General features: G+C 52.5%; 2 protein-coding genes across 2 annotated transcripts in view; one reads left to right on the top strand and one right to left on the bottom strand.

The window, feature by feature from the left end:
- Window positions 1-5,751: 5,751 nt before the first annotated feature.
- TUBB2A (tubulin beta 2A class IIa) lies at window positions 5,752-9,617 on the top strand. The gene is made up of 4 exons (XM_037519184.2): window positions 5,752-5,874; window positions 7,137-7,245; window positions 7,564-7,674; window positions 8,323-9,617. Exons 1-4 carry the CDS (start codon window positions 5,818-5,820, stop codon window positions 9,381-9,383), a joined length of 1,338 nt encoding a protein of 445 aa, XP_037375081.1. The 5' UTR covers window positions 5,752-5,817; the 3' UTR covers window positions 9,384-9,617.
- Window positions 9,618-10,078: 461 nt separating this feature from the next.
- BPHL (biphenyl hydrolase like) overlaps window positions 10,079-23,166 on the bottom strand; it is a 33,058-nt gene continuing 19,970 nt past the window's right edge. Inside the window, exons 5-7 of the mRNA XM_037519183.2 lie at window positions 22,137-22,268; window positions 17,236-17,359; window positions 10,079-10,591 (exon numbers count right to left, since the gene is read on the bottom strand). Of these exons, the coding sequence (XP_037375080.1) occupies window positions 10,504-10,591; window positions 17,236-17,359; window positions 22,137-22,268 (344 nt within the window). The 3' untranslated portion in view covers window positions 10,079-10,503. The remainder of the gene's footprint in view (window positions 10,592-17,235; window positions 17,360-22,136; window positions 22,269-23,166) is intronic.

Below are 23,166 nucleotides of genomic sequence, written 5' to 3'. Positions count from 1 at the left end.
TCCCGTTCACCTGACCATGGATGACCTCAACCTGAGCCCTAAGTTCGGCTTCATCTCTCCAATATTTTGGCTTTTCTCCCCTATTGGCTTCTCAACAAGATCCTTATGGCTCATTCATTACAAAACTATCCGATCTTAAAAGTTATCTGTGAACCAGCCCAGTGCAGAAGTAGCCTGTGAGTGAACAAAATTTACTTGGAAACACCCCATATGTGGAAATTTCTGGTTGTGCAGCTTCTCTATCCCATTGCTTTTTTACCCAAAAACCTATTTCGCCAACAGGTGCACAGCAACCAAGCTGTCCTTGGTCAATGTGCCACCTGTTGGCCACGGAGGGGAGGTGACTGACCCAAGACCTCACAAGCCAGATTTCCTCCAAGGTTAACTGCGCACACCTCGATGCATCAAACATCACCTTTGGTTTTGAAAGCTCGCATGACAGTTGGGCATAAAGGATATCTGATTATAAGTAAGTTGTAGTAGTATTTCTACACTGTCAAATAATTTCTTGGATTTTGTCGAGACCCAGAGGAGGGGACCAAAAAAAACAAATAATTTGGGGGTTTTTCTGAAGATTCGTGGCTGCACAATCGAGACCCCAGGAGACTGGATGCTCTAAGTCACATATACCCCAATGTTATTGCAGCTGAAAAATAAAAATAAAAGAAGGCACTTCCTCTGAGGAGAGCACTTAGTGAGTTCTTGGGTGCCGGCTGCAGGCCATTATTGAGGAAGCTGGAAAAGACCACGTGGGCAGAACAGGGAGGGGATTTGCTTTTCCCTAGAATACATATGGAAGTAGAGGTTCCATAAGTGATGCCCCCCCATTGTTGTGGTTTATTTTGAGGGGGCTGGGGTTGGGGAGATGTCTGTGTCACAGGCTGGAACACTGTGTCTGGGGTGGGGCGCTGATGGTTTCCTCACCACCTGGAGGAACATGCTGACGCCAACCTTTCTGTAATTGCTACCTGGCTTGAAAGCAAAACAGCGGCACCTGAGCGCTGCAGCTTCTGAGAAAATGACCCTCACCTTTCCTGCACCCAGGGTGGCCTGTGGGAGTCAGCACCATGGGCCCCACCCAGATTCTTTGGCAATTCGGATTTTGTTTAGAAAAAAGACTGTATGCAGAAAATCGGTGTCGAGGGAGCCAGGAAACCTGGAGGAGAGGGAACAGGCTCCTTTGAGTAGCTCTGGGAGCTGGCCCAGACCAGAGTCCTGACGTGGGGGACGGAGGACATGAACGCCCCTGCCGGGCATGGGTCCCCCACTGACCTGCAGACGCTCGGGGTTCAGGTTGAGTTAAGAGCATTCAAGGAGCTCAGCTCACTGAGTCACTGAGCTCACAGGAGTCCCAGTTCTTGTCCATTTCTCCCACAGCACTCCGCACCAGCCAGCCACGTGGACGAGCACTCAGGAGGACAATATGGAGGTTTGCACACCGTGTTAAGGGGCACACAGGAGGGAGTGTCACACAGAAAGTGACGCTGTGGTTGACTCCTGGTTTATGGAGAAAAATTCCCCAGAAGGGAGGAGGGAGAGAGAGAGAGGGATGGAGGAAATCATCATAACAATTGTAATCATTAAGATTTACAGCACACTTAGCATGCATCACAGGTATTTTAAGCGTTTTCACATAGTAAATCACTCAGCCCTGGTAACGCCCCCAGAAGGGCAACTGGGGCACAGAGAAGTTAAGTAACTTGCTCTGGGTCACACAGCTAATAAGCAGCAAAGTCAGATTTGCGCCCCCTCTGTCCATTCTAGGACCTGTGCTCTTCACCCTTCAGGGGAGGCAGGGGTGAGGTGAATTGGGGGGGTTCTGAGTTCATTCCATCTTGTGAAGAAGAGTTTGCTCAGAGAACGTGGGATGACCCAGATAACCTAGATTACGGGGAGAATGGGTTCCTAACCATATATGGGCAAGGTTTCCATATATTTGAGAATTTGTGAGGCTGTCTGCTTTAAGTCAGGACCTAAGAAAATACCGTACTTCTTCACTCTTAACACCAAAGACAAAAGTTGTTAAAAAGGAGCAAAGAACAAAAATGTGTCAACAACCCACAAAAGAAAAAAAAGGATAACACATCGCACACAAACACTGACAGTAGAAAGACATACTCGTATTCTTTAGTGCTTTCGAACTTTTCGAATTTTGTAATCAGAATATATATAGTGTGTGTTCCTATCATAATAAAAATATTTAGGGATATATAACAAATATCATACACACAGATTTCAATTTGGAAAAGTCTAGATTGACAATCTTGTCAAGATGACACATCTTGGGACCATGAAGTGTCCCAGAAGGTGGCTGAAAACATCACCATCAGAATGGATGAAACTGGGGCTCAGACTGTGCATATTTCAGGGACTCTTGTGAAAAAGGGAGCACCATAAATGTTGCTGTAAGCAAAGTCCTCTGTTTTCATAAAGAGACTCTTTCAGCGAAAGCTGAGTTTGCAGTTAAGAGGCAGGCGGGGTTGTTGGGTGAGCTTCCCGGGAAGTAGCAAACGGCTGCCAGGTGCCCTGGGCTCCTCTGGGCGCAAGCAAGTAGGATACTGTTCCAGGATCATTGAGACAATTTACTGTTAATGTGGGTCTTCGGTTTTCCTTATTCAACAGAGGACACTGATGTTCTCGATATTTCAGGACCCGGATGAAGTGCATTTCAGCTAAATCACAGCTCTCGCTGTGGGGAGGCCTCAGCTAACGGTCGTTATGGGCATCATCCCAGGCACACCAGGGGCACTTTCTCCAGACCCCACCTGCTGCAGGCAGAGGAAAGGAAGACCCCATCTTAGGCACAGCCAGGCACAGCTCAGCCTTGACCTGTTCCCTTTCCACTCCAGCCAGAATCTGGCTGTCCTCACCCAAAGTGCCTTCAGGGCAGGGGGGTGGCTGAGCCCAAAGACCATGGGTGACATCAGGTCCAAGGCAGGAAATGACATGGGGCAAGAGGCTGTCTGCTCCCCTCCCCCAACCACCGCCCAGCAGCAGCCAGAAGAGCAGCTCCTCTTTTAGACTCAAAAAAAAAAAAAAAAAAAAAATAGAGAAAGGGGTGCAGGGGATGGGGGCGGGGTGGGGGCAAAATCCACCTTCTCCCAGGCTCACTCGTCAAGAGTCTGTTCCTGGGGCTGGGAGGCTGCTGGAAGCTACAGGGGGCTGGTGACAGGCTGGGTGGAGAGCAGGAACTCACAGCCCCATGAGTCACCAGAGGCTGGGCAGGCATTACTTAAAAATCCGCCTGTGTGCTTCTCTGATTATACACTACCCGACATCCGGGAGGGGCAGGCGGGCCAGAATGCAGGCTGGTGGGTGCTGCTGGCAGGAGGCGGCGGCCTTGGGAAGAACATTTGCTGCTGTCACCCACAGAGCAGGTGGCCCCGGCGCCAGGGCCCATGGCAACAAATGCTGTCACTTATCATCAACGGTCACTAAACATTGTGCTTCCCCTTCCAAGTGCCCCAGCCCCATTTCCAGGGCCAGACATAGTAAAAGGCACACAGGAGGCGGGTGACTTGCTGAGTTGCCCAGCCAGGACACAGCCAGGCAGGCACACTCTGCAAGGGTGATCTAGTCACCACAGGTAGGGGAATGCCCACCTGTTAGGGTCCCCAGGCCCTCAACACCCTCCCTTCCAGACTCATCCTCTGAGTCTACCAGCTGCAAATTCCCACCTTGAATGGAACAGAAGCCAGGAGGCAAGTCTCCCCAGAAGGACATTGTGGCAGTGTCACCAGAGAAATTACTGGGTGCAGGGCCATTCTCTGGAGAGGTTCTAGAAGGTTCCAGCTGGTTGTGAAGAGTCAAAGATGTAAACATATGGCGCGGAGGAGGGAAGAAGGGGTTCCAGGGGTAGAGGGAGGAGGAAAAGCTTGGGAAAGACCTCACACCCTGGGAGGAGGCAGCAGAGGCCTGCATTCTGGGAGACCCCCAAGGGACCAGCTTCCAGCCTGGGGTGGTGACCATGACCTTGTCCACCTCTGACACAGGCCCATGATGAACATGGCCTTCATCCTTGTAACCACAGCATCGTCAGGCTTTATGGGGGCTTTTCTGCTCCATAGGAACAGACACAGCCACAATGTCCTTCTGGGGAGACTTGCCTCCTGGCCTCTGTTCCATTCAAGGTGGGAATTTGCAGCTGGTAGACTCAGAGGATGAGTCTGGAAGGGAGGGTGTTGAGGGCCTGGGGACCCTAACAGGTGGGCATTCCCCTACCTGTGGTGGCTAGATCACCCTTGCAGAGTGTGCCCGCCTGGCTATGTCCTGGCTGGGCAACTCAGCAAGTCTCCCGCCTCCTAAAGCACTTTCATAGATGGCTTCTCATTTCCTACTCACAAAACTGGCGCTGGGGCACCTGTAATTATCATTTTGAGGCCGGAGGAACAGGTCCCAGACAGGAAAGGGAGGCCCGGGGTCCCTGCTGGTCCACACCATTCAGAACCATCTTCAAAAATAATTAAGGCTGGGTCTTGCCGCACGCGAACAAGCCTTTGAAACTCTGGGTTTTCTCTTTGTAGAAAGAATGCAGATGCCTTAGTTACTAGCTTCGTGGCTTGTTAACTCTTTGAGCTGTGTTTTGCCAGCTGTGAAGTCAGGGTCCTTCCCCGCCAATTACGCAGGGCAGCCGGATCCAAGCCAGAGGTGACCCATCTAGGGCATTTAGATTTTTCTGCAAGTCAAGACTAGTGGAGCAGTCGTTTTTAAAAAGTTAAAAGACCAGTGACATGAATTAAAAATACACATCCAAATTATTACATGTAATCAAATACACAAAATTCTATTTTTGTATATAGTTGCCTTCTGTTCATTCCCTGAATTCATGAAATCCGATGGATATTCTACTCCGGCGGCCCATCTCAGTTCAGCGTGCCCACCTGCCACGTGCTCCAGTGCCCGGGGCAGGTGGCCGAGCGGGCTTCACCCTCCCTGGGGGCGTAGGGACACCTGCTCGCCGCTCGCTCCTGCACACGCACACGCCCGGGCGCGCGCGCGGGGTTCTCCACCCTTGGCCTCCGCGAGGACCCGGGAGCGCAGACCTCCGACACACCCGGCTCCCAGTCGCTTTTCCACCCTCCCAGCGGGAACCTCCTCCCAGCTCACCCCACCCGCCCGGCCAGCGCTCCCTCCTTGGAGACAGGTGCTCAGAGTTCCCCCGGGACCCCCACCCGCCCCTCGACCCTTCAAGGCGTTCATTCTCGCTGCGAATTCCTACCCCGAGCGAGGCCCGGGGTCCCCGGCCCTGCCCAGACTCTGGGAAACCTCAGCCAACAGCTGCAGACCCCACCGAAAATCGTGGGCTCCCCCCCAAAAGGCTGCGCGCCTCCTCTGCCCCGGCCCCCCAAGACGCAAGGACTGGCCGGCAGGGCGCCCTCGCCCGGCGCTGGCCTGGGCGCCGTCCCCGCCCCGGGACCCCGCGTGGGGTTGGGGTGCGGGGCCACCGCGGGACCCGGCGCCGGTGGGCGGCGCGCACGGGGCGGGGAGGGCGGCCGGGGGGGGCCGGGCCCGGGCTGGGCAGCCCCGCACGGGGCCGACGCCCACCCCAGGCTTCGGGGCCACTCTCGCAGCCCCCGGCCCGGGCGCCCCGCACCTCGCACCGCGCCCCGGCTCCCCCTCGCGGTGCCGCAGTCCCCGCGGCGCCGCCCTCGGGCCCCGCCCCATTACGTCACCGCGGGCGGGCGGGAGGGGCGGCCCCGGTATAAGAGGGGCGGCCGGGGGTGCGCGGCGCCAGGTCCCAGCGCTCGCCAGTCGCCCGGTCCGAGCCGCGCGCACTTCCCCGAGCGCCAGCGCCTCTCCCGCTCCGCAGCCGGCACCATGCGCGAGATCGTGCACATCCAGGCGGGCCAGTGCGGCAACCAGATCGGCGCCAAGGTGGGCGCGCGGCCGGGGGGCGGGGGGCGGCGGGTCCCCGGGCTGCGGCCGCCGGATCCCCAGGGCGCGGCCGGAGAGCAGCGGCGGGTGCCCAAGGGGCGCACCGCAGAGCGGGTGGCGGACCCCGACGGTGCTACCCGGTCGGGCCGGGGTTTGGGGAGGTGGCAGCGGCTCGTCCAGGTGGCACTCCCGGTGCGGCCGCCGGGCGGGGCGCGGGCGGCTCCACCACCTGCCGCGATGCGCGTGGCGACGCAGCGCAGGGTGCCTTTCATCAGGGCCCCCCGAAATGCCTTTCCCTCCTGGCCCTTCTGGAGACCGTAGGTGGCGTTTCCCTGGGTGTCTTAGTCTCTGTAAATTGGATTGAGGCCACGGGCGTACGGATTCAGTGGCCTCGTGTGGAATTTGCATATTTTTGTAGTTTGAATGGAAAAATGCAGTGTCATGACGGTGACAGATGTTATGGAGGCTTCTCGCTTGGTTACGGACGAGGATGTGAGATAATTTCCCTAACATGAGCCCCTCCAGACGTGATCTGTAAATGTCTGGCTTCCAGTCTGCGCCGCGGCAGTGACCGCGTGGGGGGCTGTGATTACCGCCTGCAGAGGCGAGGCTGAGCCGCGCGGTGCAAGGTGTGGGCGGGCACGCCGGCAAGGACATGGTCTCTGGCAGAACCGCCATATTGCCCACCCCCAACTCCCCGCCCCTTTCCTGCTGCTAATCCACAATGGAGCCTGCTCCCTCACCCTGGCCAGCTCCATCCAGTGCCCCCAGTCTGCTGCCAAGCTCCTGCCTGCCCTTCCCACCCACCCCTGCTGTGGGCAGTGCCTAGAGGCCAACATGGGCATTGGGGATAGAAAGCTGCGCAATTGCACGCTGATTCCAGGAAGCAGCCTCAGGATGGGGCCACCTGAGCCTCAGTCCTGCCAGGATCCACCATAGGCTGCTGACCAGCTGGCACTGCCCAGTGTGACAGCCCCCACAGCAGCCAGGGCTGCTGCCCCTCCATGGGCTCTGCTGTGCCCACCTTCTCCTCGGGGACCCCTCAGCCTCTCAGGGTAGCGCCATAACATGGCGATGCTCTGCGCATGGCCCAGCCCCCCAGCTGTGGCTGCTGCTGCAGGGGTGGGGGCCCAGCCAGGGTGGCCAGGGCATCTGGACTGTCCATTGCAGTGGCTGCTGGGCCAGCACGCGTGAGGAAGGAAGGGCCACCCCTCCTGGCGTTTAGGGTGCCAGCCTTTCACGGACGCCTTTTGCATTTCCAGTTTTGGGAGGTCATCAGCGACGAGCACGGCATCGACCCCACAGGCAGTTACCATGGAGACAGCGACCTGCAGCTGGAGAGGATCAATGTGTACTACAACGAGGCTGCCGGTAAGTCTGAGGACTGGCCGACCAACTGCTCTCCACACGGCCACGCGCGCACCTGGAGCAGAGGGCAGAGAAACTGCCTGCCTACCAGGTGCTCCCCAGCTGGCAGAGCCAGACGCGTCTCTGCAGCCAAAGCGCCTCCAGACTCCGCGCGCCTGCCCTGACCCAGCACGCGCACTGTCTTTTTAAGCAGAAAACGTCCTGTAGGCCTGGGTGCTAGCGTTTCCTCTGTTGCACCCTAATGAGCTCTGCTGTGAGGCACCTAGAGCGGCCCAGGGGGCTCCTCTGGCTGCCTCGGGTCTAACCCTGCTGTGTCCGCAGGTAACAAGTACGTCCCTCGGGCCATCCTGGTGGATCTGGAGCCGGGCACCATGGACTCGGTTCGGTCTGGGCCATTCGGCCAGATCTTCAGGCCCGACAACTTCGTGTTTGGTATGTAGCCCAGCTGGGGGGGGCCCAAAGAGAGGGGGTCCAAAGGGAGGAGACCCTGAGGGACGGGACCCTGCCTCGGCAAGTCTCCTTGTTAAACACCAGGGTTCCCCTGTTCTTCCTATGGAATGTGGGGTGCAGACTGTGCCCACAGACAGCCTGAGTCCTAGCCTAATTCCACCCAGTCCCGAGCAGCCTCTGAAGGGGAAAGAACAAAGAGCAGTGAAGATGCTTCAAACAGGAGTTAATGGGCGGCTGAGGTTCCAAAGGGAGCCACCTCCAGACGCCACGGCCCAGATTATGACTGGGAGGTTGTGCAGTGCCCAGAGCCCGACTTACCAACTCCCCGCACTACAACACTGCCCGGCCTGTTTCTCTGCACCAAATTTAAATGCTTATAGGATGTTTTCTGATCTTAATTTAAAACCAGTTGGGTACTGGTATGTTCTCGCTCAGTTAATAACCTTCTATGAACTTGCTTTGTACTTTATTATGATCCTCAGTGTTTTTGAGGGTGACCAATACATGGAAAATCCTCTTTGTAGGCAAAAAGGGGTGTCTGAAAGAGCTAACCTGCAAAGCTCAGTTAAAATGGCAGGATTTGGAATTCCTTATGTCTTAGTGTCAAACATTCTTCTTTCCTTCCGGCAGGCCAGAGCGGCGCCGGCAACAACTGGGCCAAGGGCCACTACACAGAGGGCGCCGAGCTGGTGGACTCGGTCCTGGACGTGGTGCGGAAGGAGTCCGAGAGCTGTGACTGCCTGCAGGGCTTCCAGCTGACCCACTCGCTGGGCGGCGGCACAGGCTCGGGCATGGGCACGCTGCTCATCAGCAAGATCCGCGAGGAGTACCCCGACCGCATCATGAACACCTTCAGCGTCATGCCCTCGCCCAAGGTGTCCGACACGGTGGTGGAGCCCTACAACGCCACCCTGTCCGTGCACCAGCTGGTGGAGAACACCGACGAGACCTACTCCATCGACAACGAGGCCCTGTACGACATCTGCTTCCGCACCCTGAAACTCACCACCCCCACCTACGGGGACCTCAACCACCTGGTGTCGGCCACCATGAGCGGGGTGACCACCTGCCTGCGCTTCCCCGGCCAGCTGAACGCGGACCTGCGCAAGCTGGCCGTGAACATGGTGCCCTTCCCGCGCCTGCACTTCTTCATGCCCGGCTTCGCGCCCCTCACCAGCCGGGGCAGCCAGCAGTACCGCGCGCTGACCGTGCCCGAGCTCACGCAGCAGATGTTTGACTCCAAGAACATGATGGCCGCCTGCGACCCGCGCCACGGCCGCTACCTGACCGTGGCCGCCATCTTCCGCGGCCGCATGTCCATGAAGGAGGTGGACGAGCAGATGCTCAACGTGCAGAACAAGAACAGCAGCTACTTCGTGGAGTGGATCCCCAACAACGTCAAGACGGCCGTGTGCGACATCCCGCCGCGCGGCCTCAAGATGTCGGCCACCTTCATCGGCAACAGCACGGCCATCCAGGAGCTGTTCAAGCGCATCTCCGAGCAGTTCACGGCCATGTTCCGGCGCAAGGCCTTCCTGCACTGGTACACGGGCGAGGGCATGGACGAGATGGAGTTCACCGAGGCCGAGAGCAACATGAACGACCTGGTGTCCGAGTACCAGCAGTACCAGGACGCCACGGCTGACGAACAGGGCGAGTTCGAGGAGGAGGAGGGCGAGGACGAGGCGTAGGAACTTCTCAGACAAATCCTGCATCCTTAGTGAACTGCTGTTGTCCTCAATCAAGCATGGTCTTTCTACTTGTACACTATGGTGCTGCGTTTTGCCTCTGTCAGAAATTCACACTGTTCTAACGTGGAAGTCCTCTCAAAATTACAGTGTTGTCTGTTAGGTATAAAATATCTACACTAATAAAAAAAAAGCATGTGTCCTAAAGCTCGTGTCCTCTTTATTCCCCCTTCAAATAATTTTGTTCTTTTATGCTAAAATGCTTTGTGAATATGCTTATGGATTTTGTGATTTTAATAGAGTAGAAATCCTGATTTCACAGCCCTTCTGCTCTCTTCATGGATGAAAATTGTTTTCATATTCACTCAGTTATATTAAAGGGATCTAGTCATGTCTGGAAGTGAATAGATTTGGAGATAACAGCAGAACTTCCTGGAGCTCCAACAACTTCGTGAAAATGTAAAATCGAGGCCCCTAGGCAAGGACTTTCTCCTCCTTTTCTGCCTTTCTGTGAGCAATAAAGTCTTGTTCTTTTCACACAAAAGGTAGCATCAATTCAAAATCTCCTAGAGTTATAGTCAGGAACAAATGAATCTCCTGAGATTTATTTGAAAATACAATCTTTTTTTTTAAGATTTATTTATTTTATTTATACAAGCACTGGGTACAGTCAGAAGCGCGGGAGGGTGAGAGAATTCACCAGAGCCAGAGCGGGGAGCAGAGCAGGCAGAAGGACCGAAGCACACTGCTGAGGGGAGCAGCGGGTGGCAGGAGAGGTCTGCGCGCCATGTGGGACCCTCCTCCGGTGGCCGGGGAGCAGCCCGGGATCAAATCAGCGCTGCAGAGGCTGCGGGCAGCTTCGCAACCCAGCGCTCAACCGCTGCGCTACCAGGGAGGCCCTGAAAATATAATCTTAATAGGAACTTATTTTTTAAGGCAATGGTAGACATTAACTTAATGGTAAAAATCAGATCTAGTTTCGCAGCTACTGAAGCTAGTACGCCATCATGAATGTGGATTGGGATAGGCTTGTGAGAGGAGCAGCAGTCTGGGTGGGGGGCAGCTGAAGTGAGGTGGGTGTGACGGCTAAGGGGTCCCCAGTGGCATTTGTCTGGGAACATTTTCACTTTAAGAAATCTTCCACTAGTTTGTTGAATTCATCTGCAAAACGTAAATGCAGGTTGTGCTTGCCTTCGGGTATCAGATGCAACCTAAAAACAGAAAGCATTTGATCAGTGGCATACCATTGAGGAATCTCTTAGCTACCCTAATATTTCGTGATATCTAGAGTGAGAAGCTGCCACAGTTTTTCCATGACTCCTATTGAGGAGAAAATGAAGTTTCTTCCTGAGTATACTATAAACGTTCCCCGAAAACAGCCCTTAGGAGCACAAGTCTCCCGGAGTCTGTGACAGCCTGGAGGGGGATCAGCAGCGCAGCCCACCCACGGGGACGGTGACGTGCCCTCGAAGGCCAAGCCCCACCGCAGGTGTATGGGGTGTGATTTGGTGGTTAGCTGAAAAAAGTTTTAATTAAGTTGATTTTCAGAGAGAAGGTTGAAAAGATGATAAAAATATGAATTGTCCCAAATCCACTGGCTTGGAGGTGAGCTTCTGAGGGTGTCTATGCCGCAGGCAAGTCGAAATCTAAATCCACAGCCCTCCCCACCACCAGCCTGTGGCTCAAGCTCTTCCAGTGGCCCTGTCCTTTTGGGTGGTCTGACACTGAAGGCAATGAGTGTCCTCGGGGCTCTGAGGGTTGCAGCAGCAGTGGCAGCGTGGGGACCTCTTTGTTCTGCAGCTGACACAAGTGTCTTAGCGCCATCCCCTCCTACCGTCCTCAGAAGGCCTCTTCCTTTCATTAGGGTTTTGGTCAAACATGGCTGGTCCGCATTTCCTGTAGTAAAGCCAGCCTATTTACCAGCTGTGAAAGCAGAGACGTAATGCAAGTGTTGCAGCAACAACACAAGTGCAACACGAAGCTGTCCTGTCTGCGATGACAACTGGACATGAGAGGACTGCAATGAGGTCAGTGCCAGTTACCACAGCGCCTGCCTCTACAATTTCTTGAAAGGGGGAGTCTAAGAACTCAGCACTCGGGAGGACTTATGGACAGAGGTGTCCTTGCATGATGCTGGTCTGCAACGCAACCTTGTGGGGGGAGGGAAGTCCCGAGACACTGATGATAACCTACTTGAAAGGAGGAGACAGTGCTGGCGTCTTTCCGGGGCTCTCAGGAAAGCTAACAATGCCATGAATAAGACATCGGACCTCGGCTGTCCTGCTCAGAGCAGGCCTCGCCAGGATGCACAGGCATCCGCTAGCCGAGAGAAGAGAACCACCACTAAGAGTGCTGAAGGGCCACAGACGTGCCTAGGCCAAACTGCACCCCCTAACATGCTAAAATGGATTCTGTAGTAGGGACCCGACCTGCCAGCCTGGAAGCTGAGCTGGCTCTCGCGTGCCGTGCCCCATCACCCAACTTCCTCAGACACCCAGGAAGGAAGGACCCTAGCCCAGCCTTCTTAGCCTCAGCGCTACCTGCACCCACCTACAGTGATCTCTAGGTCTCAGGGAAGTGAGCACTAGGTTCCGTTTATTAGAAAATATGGGTGACTGCTCCCAGGGCCTCTGCTCAGAACCACACGGGACTCTGGATGGGCAGACAGATGGAAGGAATGAGAGTATAAAGAAAATTGCTCTTTGATGCAATTGGTGCTTTTGGTGCTCTGTGCTCCTCCTCCTCAGCATTCTCACGCTCAAACCCACTCCTGGCTCCTCTTTGGGGCAGGCCCCATCAGACAGCTTGGGCAGAGCCGTCCACACCACACCGCTGCGCAGCCGCCACCCGGGACCTCACCTGAGCATGCAGGCGCTAAAGAACAGGCTCTGCAGAGAGCGGTCTGCAGCGCCATGTCCTCCAGCACATGAGTGGGAGCCCCCACTAGCAAACACCCGCTCGGCAGGAAACCACCAGCCGCAGGTGGCAAATCAAGTTCCTATGGTATTTGGCACCTTTAGAAGTAAAAAGATGTGATTCTACATCTTGGGGGAAACAAGGCCTGTCCTGGTCACCCGGGATAAATTCAGTCTCTTCACTCTGCGTGACTCGGTGCTCCCAGGACGTTCTGTCCGGACGAGGTGGTGAAGGAGACGCCCCTGTGGGCCGCTCCTTCTCAGGCTGACCTTCCACAGCTTTCAGGTTCAGCTCTGAGAGCTACAGCTAAGCCAAGGCCATAAGTAACACGCTATAGTGTTTTCTAAAACTCTAAATTATTTATGAACCCTTAAAATTGAACTGAAAGCCTGGTTCTCTGTACCAGGATCTCGTCCACTATGAAAACCAAGAGGGATGGGCTCACTGGGAGGCCTTGCCTCTGGCCTCCTGTGAAGCGATACCTGCTGGTCTCCTGGCCCCGTGCAGGCACCCCCCCGCCCCGGCACTCCATCCCCCATGGGATCAGCTAGCATGTGGGGCTCTCCTAAGCCTTCAGTGCACGATTGTTCCCACACTCAGGCCTCAAAAGAACATTCTGAGATCAGAGGCATTATCACCCCATTTTATAACAAGGAAGCACTCATATACTGTGTGGGGCCCACAGTCAGTGTCAGAGCCAGCAGGGGACCCCAGTCCGGTGCGTGCCTGCCAGCACCCCTCACCACCTCTGCCATGAACGCTCAGGTCCCAGGGAGTCTCCAGTCCCACCTCGCCCCTTCCGCTGACTCTGAGCCCAGCTCCGAAGGCATGTGCGCTCAGCTCCCGCCCTCTCTGCTCTTCCCCCGCCCCCACCCCAGAACGAGCAGGCCTGAGTTGCCTAGGCCCTGCCCAGCACCATTGGGCTCCCGGCCTCTCGTACTCTTCCTTTCCACATGCACCGAGCTCTTGGAGATGCACTCGGCTGCGTCCTGCTTAAGCGGACGAAAACCACACTCGTGCTCGCAGCTGTCAGAGGCATCAACAAGCAGCTGCTGGCTCACAAACAAGAGTGGCTGAGGAGGAGGAGAAGGAAGCAGACATCTGAGTCGAAACCCAATGCCACAGTCGCAGCCCACCCGGCCAGGCAAAGGAAGGGGCCCCGTATCAGGGGTCTAGGCAGGCACTGGCTAGGTACAGCTGGGTCTGCAAGGTGACCCTGCTCCTGCTCCCATTCCTGAGATCCCAGCTCCTTGTCAGTGACCTAGTCACACCTCTCAAATTCACACTCTGAGACCCCCAACCCCAGCATGGCAGCATGTCCCTGTATCAGGAGGCAGGTCTGCAGGCTGAGGGCAAGGAGCGGGCCCTCCACCAGAACTGGTGTCCTTCTATGGGGATCGGGACACAGGACTGGGGCGTGGGAGAAACCAACCTGCCAACACCTTGTTCTCAGACTTCCAGGCCCCAGGACTGTGAGGCAGCCATCCCTGCAGGAAGCCGCCCAGCCGTGGCCTACAGCAGGCACAGCCCCAGCAGACTCGCACACCGCTAGTGCCCTGCTGAGCAGGATGCACTTCAGGCGGGCCGCAGACATCACAGGGCTTTTCTTTTCAGTAACAATCTGAGCATATACAGCGACCCTGCAAGTCTGTCAGCACCAGCTCTGACGCAGGTGCCTGCGCCCGTCTCGGCGGCGCGTGTAGCTGAGGTGCGTGCGTTGTTGCTGGAGACAGCAGGCCGCCACACCCCTGCAGACTACAGTCACTCCAAACTAAAAGGCTTTTCTACAGCAAGAGAAACCACCACCAAAACCAAAAGGCAGCTGACAGACCAGGAGGAGATATCTGCCCTCCACATGTCAACAAAGGGCTCATTTCCAAAACATAGAGAACTCACACGACTCAACCAACAACCACCACCCAATTAAATAATGAGTCAAAGATCTAAACGGACACTTCTCCCGAGAAGACAGACAGATGGTTCACAGGCACATGAAAAAATGCTCCGCATCACTTGTTATCACAGAGAATCTCACCTCACCCTGTGTGAATGGGCCACATCCATAGGCGGGACCAGGCCGGTGGAGGCCAGGGCATGGGGAGGAAAGAGACTCCACTGCAGGGGATGGAAGCTGGTGGAGCCTCTATGGAGAACTGGATGGCAATTGCTTCAACACTAAAGATGGGCATACTCTGTGACTCGGCAACAGTGCTTCTAGATATTTACCTAAAGAATGTGAAAACACGAGTATGAAAAGGCTTAGGCATGCCCGTGTTCACAGCAGCACAGTGACAGCCAGGCCTGGGCCCGAGTGCCCATCAAGGGGCGGCTGAACAAAGAAACTGCGAATTCACACTTGAGGAGATATTACTCAGATACTAAAAAGATGAAACCGTGGCTTTTGGGACCATATGGGTGGGTCTTGAGGTGACAATGCTCAGAGATGTAAGTCAGAAAGGGAACAGAGGTTATGATGGTTTCTCTCACTTATGGACTATGAATAACCAAAGAAAGCAAAATGGAAATCGCAAGGGCAGTAACACAGAAAACAAAGTAAAAGTAACTCCTAGACTGAAAACCACCACAGTGATGGGAGAGGGGTGGTCCACTGGTGCTGCCTGGAGGTGGGGGACAAAGCACGTGCATGCGTCAAGGCGTGAAGCTGTGACCACGAAATATGTACATTTGTAAATGAATAGTCAATCAACAAACATGATCTTACTACAGCGGTTCTAAATCCGGCACTTGAATGATCTCTCAGGCCCCGTGGCATCCAGAGACTCTATTGTTCTTCCACAAAGAAAGAAAAGAGACAATGAAAGTAAGCAGGAAGCAGGCCTGCTCTGAGAAGAGGAAGGACTTGTGTCACCCGTGATGTCTATTTGCTGGTACAGTATTTGAAGGGAGAGACTGTCTTTAATGTCTAATCAGAAGTGGACCTGGGGAGGAAACGGAACACAGCCTTCACTGGCAGTGGCTATGGTCCGGCTGCGGTCCTGCCGTCAGATGGCCAGGCAGACTCAGGACCACTTTGGCACCTCCCACCCCACCCTATGGGCCCAAAAGAAACCAACCCTGTTCAGAGGACGCTGGTGCCCAGCGTGGAGGGCTGCTGGAGCAGAGCGGGCAGCAGGTGTGATGCGTGAGCCAGCTAGTCAATCACGGCTGGTAACACTTTACCTTCAACTCATCTGTGCCAAAGAATATGCTCTAAGGAAACTATCTTCCACATGATAGTCTACTGAAATAATTAACATCTGAATGTTAAGGGATTATTTATCTCCGGTGTTGATGTATTTTGTTGCTAGGAGATGGGTCTGGAGCAGAATCCCTAAATTAAACTTTCTCTAAAGCGGGTGGTCTCAGGATACTGAGGGTCAGCATGCAAAGCCCGCCATTTCTAAAGCCACAAGACAATGACCCAGTCAGCAAATGGTTGATCCAGGCATCTTACCACCATGTTAAAATGATAGTGTGCTTATGGGAGGCAGCGGTGCTGTAGGGAAAAGTACTATAACAGAAAAAAAAAAAATCAAGGGTTTGTCAGGTACTAGTTCTGTTAGCTTGTAAGGCTATTCAATGTCGCTCAGCCTCAATTTTCTCATCTGTAAAATGGAGACGATATTTTTTAATAAGTTTGTTGTGAAGTATAATTAGTCTGTGATTACCAAAATCGCAGTAATCACAGTCTACTGCAGAACATGCAGCATGTCCCCACATTTAAAATTCCCCTGAGAAATCCATCTGGGAAACTATCACGCCCTCTCCGGATGGAGCAGCAGCAGCACTGCTCTCAGCCTGCTTTCCTCTGGACTGCGGGAGCTCACAGGACCCGTCCCTGCCAACCGTGCCAGGCAGTGCTGACCAAAAGCCGGCAGCAGAAATTGGCTCATGGAGGGAAAAGGGAAGGACAGAGAGGAAGGAATTTCTTAGGTCACTAATAAAGTCATTCCAAAAGAATTCCACTGAATGCCAAAGGCATCCTGCATAAGTGACAGCAATTCTGGAATTAACATGTAGCTTCTGTGGAGGGGGCCAAGCCTCACTTGACCTTCTAGTATGTAAGTTGAAAAAAGGAAAAAAGTCCACTACCTCCCAGGCACTTATTTTCTGCTTCAGGGTATGTATCTGTTGCCTATGAAGGGAATACTGAACCTATTCAGCTTTGAATTTTCATCTTGGCATAAGTACCAGCAAAAGCTGGCTCCTGTGCCATCCAAAGTATTTAAATATAAATTTCTATCCCACACAAAAGTGTATGGGATTGAAGAGCAGACGCTCTGTCGACACGTCTTGTGGGGCACAGAACAAGTAACACGTGGCTGCTACTGATCATGAGCGCTGCCCACACAGGCAGACGTGTGTGGGTACCGTGTGGTTCTGAGTGACAGGCTTCTCATCCACATGCACCTACTTAGGCTGAAATAACCTGAAAATCTACAACATAAAGTGTAAAAAAAAAAAAAAAAAAAGCAGGATTCAGGGTTGAATAAAGAATAATCTTATATCTATATTAAAAAATACTTGCCAGGAGAAGCACAGAAAATGCTAGCAAGTATTTAACTGAGTGCCAAGAAGCTTCTCCTCAGGTTGCGTTTTCTTTGGCCTACAGAGACTGTCCCCAATGGGCAGACAGTGCTTCCATGATGATGGGCCCCATGGAAAATGCCCAGTTACGTGATACTGCCGGCCATCCCAGCAGCCACCCGTGTTACGGGACGCAGCATCCACTCACACATTCGCCTCCACGGCAGTCAGAGGAGCTCATCTGGGAACGCCTTGCTGTGGGGTTACAGGCCACGCACACATCAGAGCCTCTGTGCTCCCTATTTCTCTGTACCCGAAACACAGTGGTGCTATTTATTGACATGGCAACCCTCCTCCCTGTTGCTCTTCCTCCTGAGGCCCAGAGGCTGAAGCGAGGAGGAGGTGGACTCACCGGGACCCACGCACATGCTTGTGAATGAAGTCCGCGTGGAAACGGGGGACCAGTGGGTCTTTTTCTCCATGTACAATCAAGGTGGGGCACTGGACCAGGGGCAGCAAGTGCCGGCATATGTTCCCTGAAAGACAAACAGCAAGAGATTCAGCTTTACTGGGCCCATCCACAGAAGGGGGATGCAGAGGGCCCTGTTTGTAGGAGGAGCGGCTGGATGATGGGGTGTGGGTACCTTCCAGCTCTGACATTCTTCTGCTTCTCTGCTTTGTATTTTGTAAGGCTCTACTTGGAATCAAGCAGTTTTGTCTGATTTATACTCCAACTCACAAACTAGTAGGAAAAACAAATGAAAACCCCACAACTCCTAATACTACAGAGGGACCGTTCCCAGCTTGCAAAATTATGGAAGAGGCTTGGCGCCGGAGACGTCTTTACCGTGAAATAATGTCTCCTGGTAAAGCTTACATGCCTCATCAGGTAAGTAAGTTGTTCTTGGTCCCTCCTGTCTCCACCACACTCACTTTTTTTTTAAATTTATAATATTTTACATCATTGTTCATTTTTGTCTAATGTATGCTTGTATGCTTTCTCCTCAGGTGTAGTCCCCGTAAAATTCCCACCACCAATTCACCACGAACCATCACCACAGTCCCTCGTGCTCTTTCCTCCCCAGCTTTTATCCCTCTCCCTCTCCCTCCCTTGCAGAAGGTCTCTGATTTACAGTTGCCTATAGTTTTGTTTTTATGTTTCTTTTCTTGATCCCTTATTTGGCTCCCTATATTCCTCTTATAAGTGAAACCATCTGATACTTTTCTTTTTCCTTCTGACTTATTTCACTGAGCATGACCCCTTCTAGCTTTATCCATGTTGCTGCAAATGGCATGAGTTTATCTTCTTTGATCACTGAATAGTATTCCATTGTGTAAACAGACCACATCATCTTGATCCTGTCATCTATTTTTGGGAGTCTTGGTTGTTTCCATATCTTACCTATTGCAGGTATCTTTTCGAATTAATGCTTTTGTGTCCTTTGGGTAGACTCCTAGTTGAATTGCTGGGTCATATGGAAGCTCCATTTTTAGTAGTTTGAGGAACCTTCACACAGCTTTCCATAGTGGTTGGACCAGGCTGCACTCCCACCAGCAGTGCAGGAGAGTTCCTTTTACTCCACATCCTCGCCAATATTTGCTGCTGCCTGTTTTTTTTTAAAATATGTGCCATTCTCACTGGTGTCTCATTGTGCTTTTGAGTTGCATTTCCCTGACTGTAAGTGATGTTGAGCACTTTTTCATATACCTGTTGACCATTTGCATCTCCTCTTTAGAGAAGTGTCTTTTTAGCACTTCTGCCCTTTTTTTTTTTTGAGGATTTATTTATTTATTTATTTATTTATTTATTTATTTATTTATTTATTTATTTATTTATACAAGAACCAGGGTACAGGTCAGATGTGCGGGAGGGTGAAAGGATTCACCAGAGACAGAGCGGGGAGCAGAACAGGCGGACTTATGAAATACACTGCGGAGGGGAGCAGCAGGCGCGACAGGAGAGGTCTGCTATGCCATGTGGGACCCTGACCGGCCGGCTGGGATCAAACCGGGCGGCCGGGATCGAACCAGCACTGCAGAGGCTGCAGATAGCTTCACAGTGTGGCACTCAGCCGCCTGCACCACCAGGGGCGGCCCGCTTCTGCCCATTTTTTGACTGTTTACTTTGTTATTGTTTGGATTGTTTACTTTGTTATTGGATTGTTTACTTTGTTATTGTTGAGTCCTGTGAGCTCTTTTAAAACACTATATGACATACATCTCAGTAACATCTTTAAAGACTCATCAACCAAAGCAAAGAAAGTTAAGGAAAAGATAAACACTTGGGATTACATCAAACTAAAAGCTTCTGTAGAGCAAAAGAGACATTAACCAAAACAAAGAGACACCCCACTGATTGGGAGAAAATTTCTGCACATAATACAACCACTAAGGGACTAATCAATCACAAAGATCTACAGACTGACTCACTTTTTCGAGGCTCCAAGGCCCTCACCCACTTACAGCAACACTTGTAAGGCAAATACGGCGCAACCTGGGACCCGGCTCCTGCCCTCCCCTGCCTGTGAACCTGGTGGCATCTGGGGCGCTCTCAGCTTTTGCCTCCGCCTCAGCCAAAGGGGTAAGCAGAGTCCCTGTGGAGGGCGCCAGGCTGAGAAGAGACACCATAGCTGTGTCAGCAGCTGCAGCTACAGCCATGGCAGTTCCCCCACTCCCACAGCCTTCTGCCTGTGTTAGGAAGAACAGCTCTGGAAAGCTGGGAGGCAGCCACGGGTGCTGTCCAGGCAATGGTTTCTCCCTTCCTCTCCAGGTGGGGCTGCTGCCTGCTGAAGAGGAGGCCAAGCCGGGACACACACCTGCCAACTGGGTCATCGGGAGGTAACACTAGGACTCCCAGGCGCCCACTCTGGGTCAAGAGCTGTTCAAAGGACTGGAGCCCTGTGGAGTCTTAGAGTGGGAACATGGTTTGACCCACTCAGAATGGGCACTGACCTGTGAATCAAGGACTTTTATAACAGTAACAACAGCCTAATAATGCTACTAATTGGTACTACTACTACTAATCAAGAACCACATTTTATCAGTGACTATTGCTTGCTCTGTACCTGGTACCGGGCTAGGGCTGAACACACGTAACCTTGCTTACTCCACACAACTGTGGGAGGCAGTTTGAGCACCTCCAGTGCATAGACAGGAAGCGGCAGCTCTGAGAAGCCAAGCACCCGCCATAGGGCTGGGCCAAGACTCATCCAGGCCCACCTGACACCAAAGAGGTACCACAAGCCCCAGGGCTGCACTAAGCACTGGAGCCGAGTGTGTGGCCAGGAAAGAAAGGGCCCTGGTGCGTGTGGCAGTCCCAGCGGGAGGACACCAACTCACCAGCAGGCCTGCTGCGCCGCACCGGGTCACTCCGGCCCCTTCACTGTCTCTTTCTAAAATACATTTTTAAATGAGTTTTGGGTTTACAGAAAAACTGAGAGGAAAGAGTGATTTCCCACGTACCCCCCTGCACCCACAAACACAGCCTCAATGTTCCCCCAAAGGTGGTACATTTTTACAACTGGTGAACCCACAAGGACACCGGAGCCCACAGCTACCACTGGGCTCACCCTCAGGGTAGGCGTCCTCACTCCTTTGACTGGGTAGGCAGAGGTGTAATGAGGCACGTCCACCATTCGAGGATCACAGCTTCCCTGCTTAGGATTCCTGTTTCGGCCATTGGAAGGGTGCAGAGTGGGGTGTTGTTATCTGGCCCATTTTAATTAGTTTGCTTTCTCATTGTCCGGTTTTGAGAGTTCTTCCTGTATTTGGACCACGATCCTTTATCAGATATGGTTTTGCAGTATTTCCTCCAGGTCTGTGACTTTCTATTTTCCTGACAGTATCTCACAAAGCAGAAGTTTTGAATTTTGGGCCTCCCTGGTGGCGCAGCGGTTGAGCGCTGGGTTGCGAAGCTGCCCGCAGCCTCTGCAGCGCCGGTTCGATCCCCGGCTGCTTCCCGGCCACCAGAGGAGGGTCCCACATGGCGCGCAGACCTCTCCTGCCGCCCGCTGCTCCCCTCAGCAGTGTACTTCGGTCCTTCTGCCTGCTCTGCTCCCCGCTCTGGCTCTGGTGAGTTCTCTCACCCTCCCGCGTTTCTGACTGTACCCAGTGCATGTATAAACAAAACAAGTAAATAAATAAAAAAAAAAAAAAAAAAAAAAAACATGCCTCTATTAAAAAAAAAAAAAAAAGAAGTTTTGAATTTTAATAAACACAGGACATATTTATGAACTGCTGGGTTAATTCTGCTTCTACCTTTGAATCTTTCTACCTTTTTAACTCTGCAAAAAACATGAAGGGTTACAGGCTACACATTTGCCTTATTCAGTGGAGAACCATCTCAGATCTGGTTTTATAGCATGTTTGTTTGTTGTTTTGGTTTTTTTTTTGGGTATTAAGAGCTGAGGGAAACACACTTCAAGAACCTGTTTCTTTGGGTGGGTGCTGCATTTGAACAGGATATATTTGCGGTTTTGAACTTAAACCAAAATAGTAACATTTCCAAATGTCCTTTCCATTGTGAAAGTTTTGACAGATGACTCACTCCAGAAACGATCACTGAATAGATCAAGCTGGTCCTTCAATCACAACCATTTCATAATTGAAGGTGCTATAAGATTAGATCATAAATACTATCCATGCTTTTGGAAATTAAAAAAAAAAAACTATTGTAATTATAAAATTGCAATAAAAGTAGACTTTAACTCAGAATTTCTCTTCAAGATGCCAATTCTTCTTGTTATTGGAAATTGGATTAATGTTTCAGGTAAATATAAGGAGGTATCTGCTATGGCTGAGGCCACAGGACACAGCCCTGAGGGCGGGAAGGCACCTCACAGGAGCAACACCCCTTCCATGAGTTATCCTACTGGGCCTGGAGGTCCCAACAAAGAGCCCCTTCTTTCTGTCCTAATAACAGGAGGTGCCAGAGTAACACCACTGCATTGGAAAAGGGAAGTATGTGGTATTATGTTGCAGGTCGTTTTCTCCTAATTTCCATTTTCTCCCTGATTTCCCATTCTGGCAGCCTCTTTGAGGCTTCAGGAGAATTATTTTGTCATGACATACACAAAGGGTTAGACAAAAAGGAAACAGTCAGCTGTGATAGACACGACGACGAAGCCTCCACACGTCAGTCTGCAGGTTAAGGCATATCCATTCCACAACTCCGTGTGACATGAGCACCCGGGCCCACACAGCAGCGTGAGGGCAGTGGGTGAGCGCACTAACACCAAGGGCTCTGCAGCATCGGGGGAACTCAAGCACCCCCTCTAACAGCCAAGGACACATCTGACCGTTCCTGAGACCTACCATCTGGGAGGTGCTTAAACTGTCCTATGCCATCCACCCACTTCTCACAGGTTTTGGCCAAGTAGTCAAACCCATACAGGGCTTCCAGCGGCTTTCTTGTTTTCTCACTCCACTTGGAAACATCTCGGATACCTGAAAGATAGAAGCGGGCAGGAGTAAGTTTTATCTCATAAGGTTTATCTTTACATAGCTTCCGAGCGCAGTGCGGCAGAGGCATCATGGCCACGGCCTCTGTCCTGTCAGGCTCCTGGGTCTCCACTAGGCGTGCTCCTCCCTTCATCCAGGCCCAAAAGCCTTCCCTCACCAACCCCGTTTCCTCTACGTAGCACTCACCTCTACTTTTCAATGACTTCGGTGTCCATGGCTAAGCAGCTGTGTCCCCACTAGGACGTAAACCCCCATATGAGGGACTTTGCTCTATTTGGTTTTCCACTATATCCCCAAGATCCAGAACACGCCTGGCATGTAATAAATTCTTACCAAGGGGATAAAACTAGTTCTGTAGCTAATCATTCTGCTAAAGGGATCAAAGACAAGACGATATTCCTCTAGCTAGGACCAGCTGAGTGAGAGTGACATTTTTTTTTTAAAGATTTATTTATTTATACATGCACTGGGTACAGTCAGAAGCGTGGGAGGGTGAGAGAATTCACCAGAGCCAGAGCGGGGAGCAGAGCAGGCAGAAGGACCGAAGTACACTGCTGAGGGGAGCAGCGGGCGGCAGGAGAGGTCTGTCGCGCCATGTAGGACCCTCACCCGGTGGCCGGGAATTGAACCGGCGCTGCAGAGGCTGCGGGCAGCTTCGCAACCCAGCATTCAACTGCTGCGCCACCGGGGAGGCCCGAGTGACATTATTTATAAAAGTGGAGTCTTTTCTGAATGGCATCTCCATTGAGAGATGCACACAAATTATTCATTCTAATATCTGCTAATGAAGAAATACGTGTGTTAAAGACTAACTACTAACTTCAAACTATATTATAGATGCTTCAGGATTAGGAAAGGAAATCACTGCAAAATATCACCTTTA

Source organism: Talpa occidentalis, unplaced genomic scaffold (genome assembly GCF_014898055.3).
Source record: "Talpa occidentalis isolate TD23 unplaced genomic scaffold, MPIMG_talOcc4v2.1 talOcc4.2, whole genome shotgun sequence".
NCBI classification, from domain to species: Eukaryota; Metazoa; Chordata; class Mammalia; order Eulipotyphla; family Talpidae; genus Talpa; species Talpa occidentalis.
This window is presented reverse-complemented; position numbering and strand designations above follow the sequence as displayed.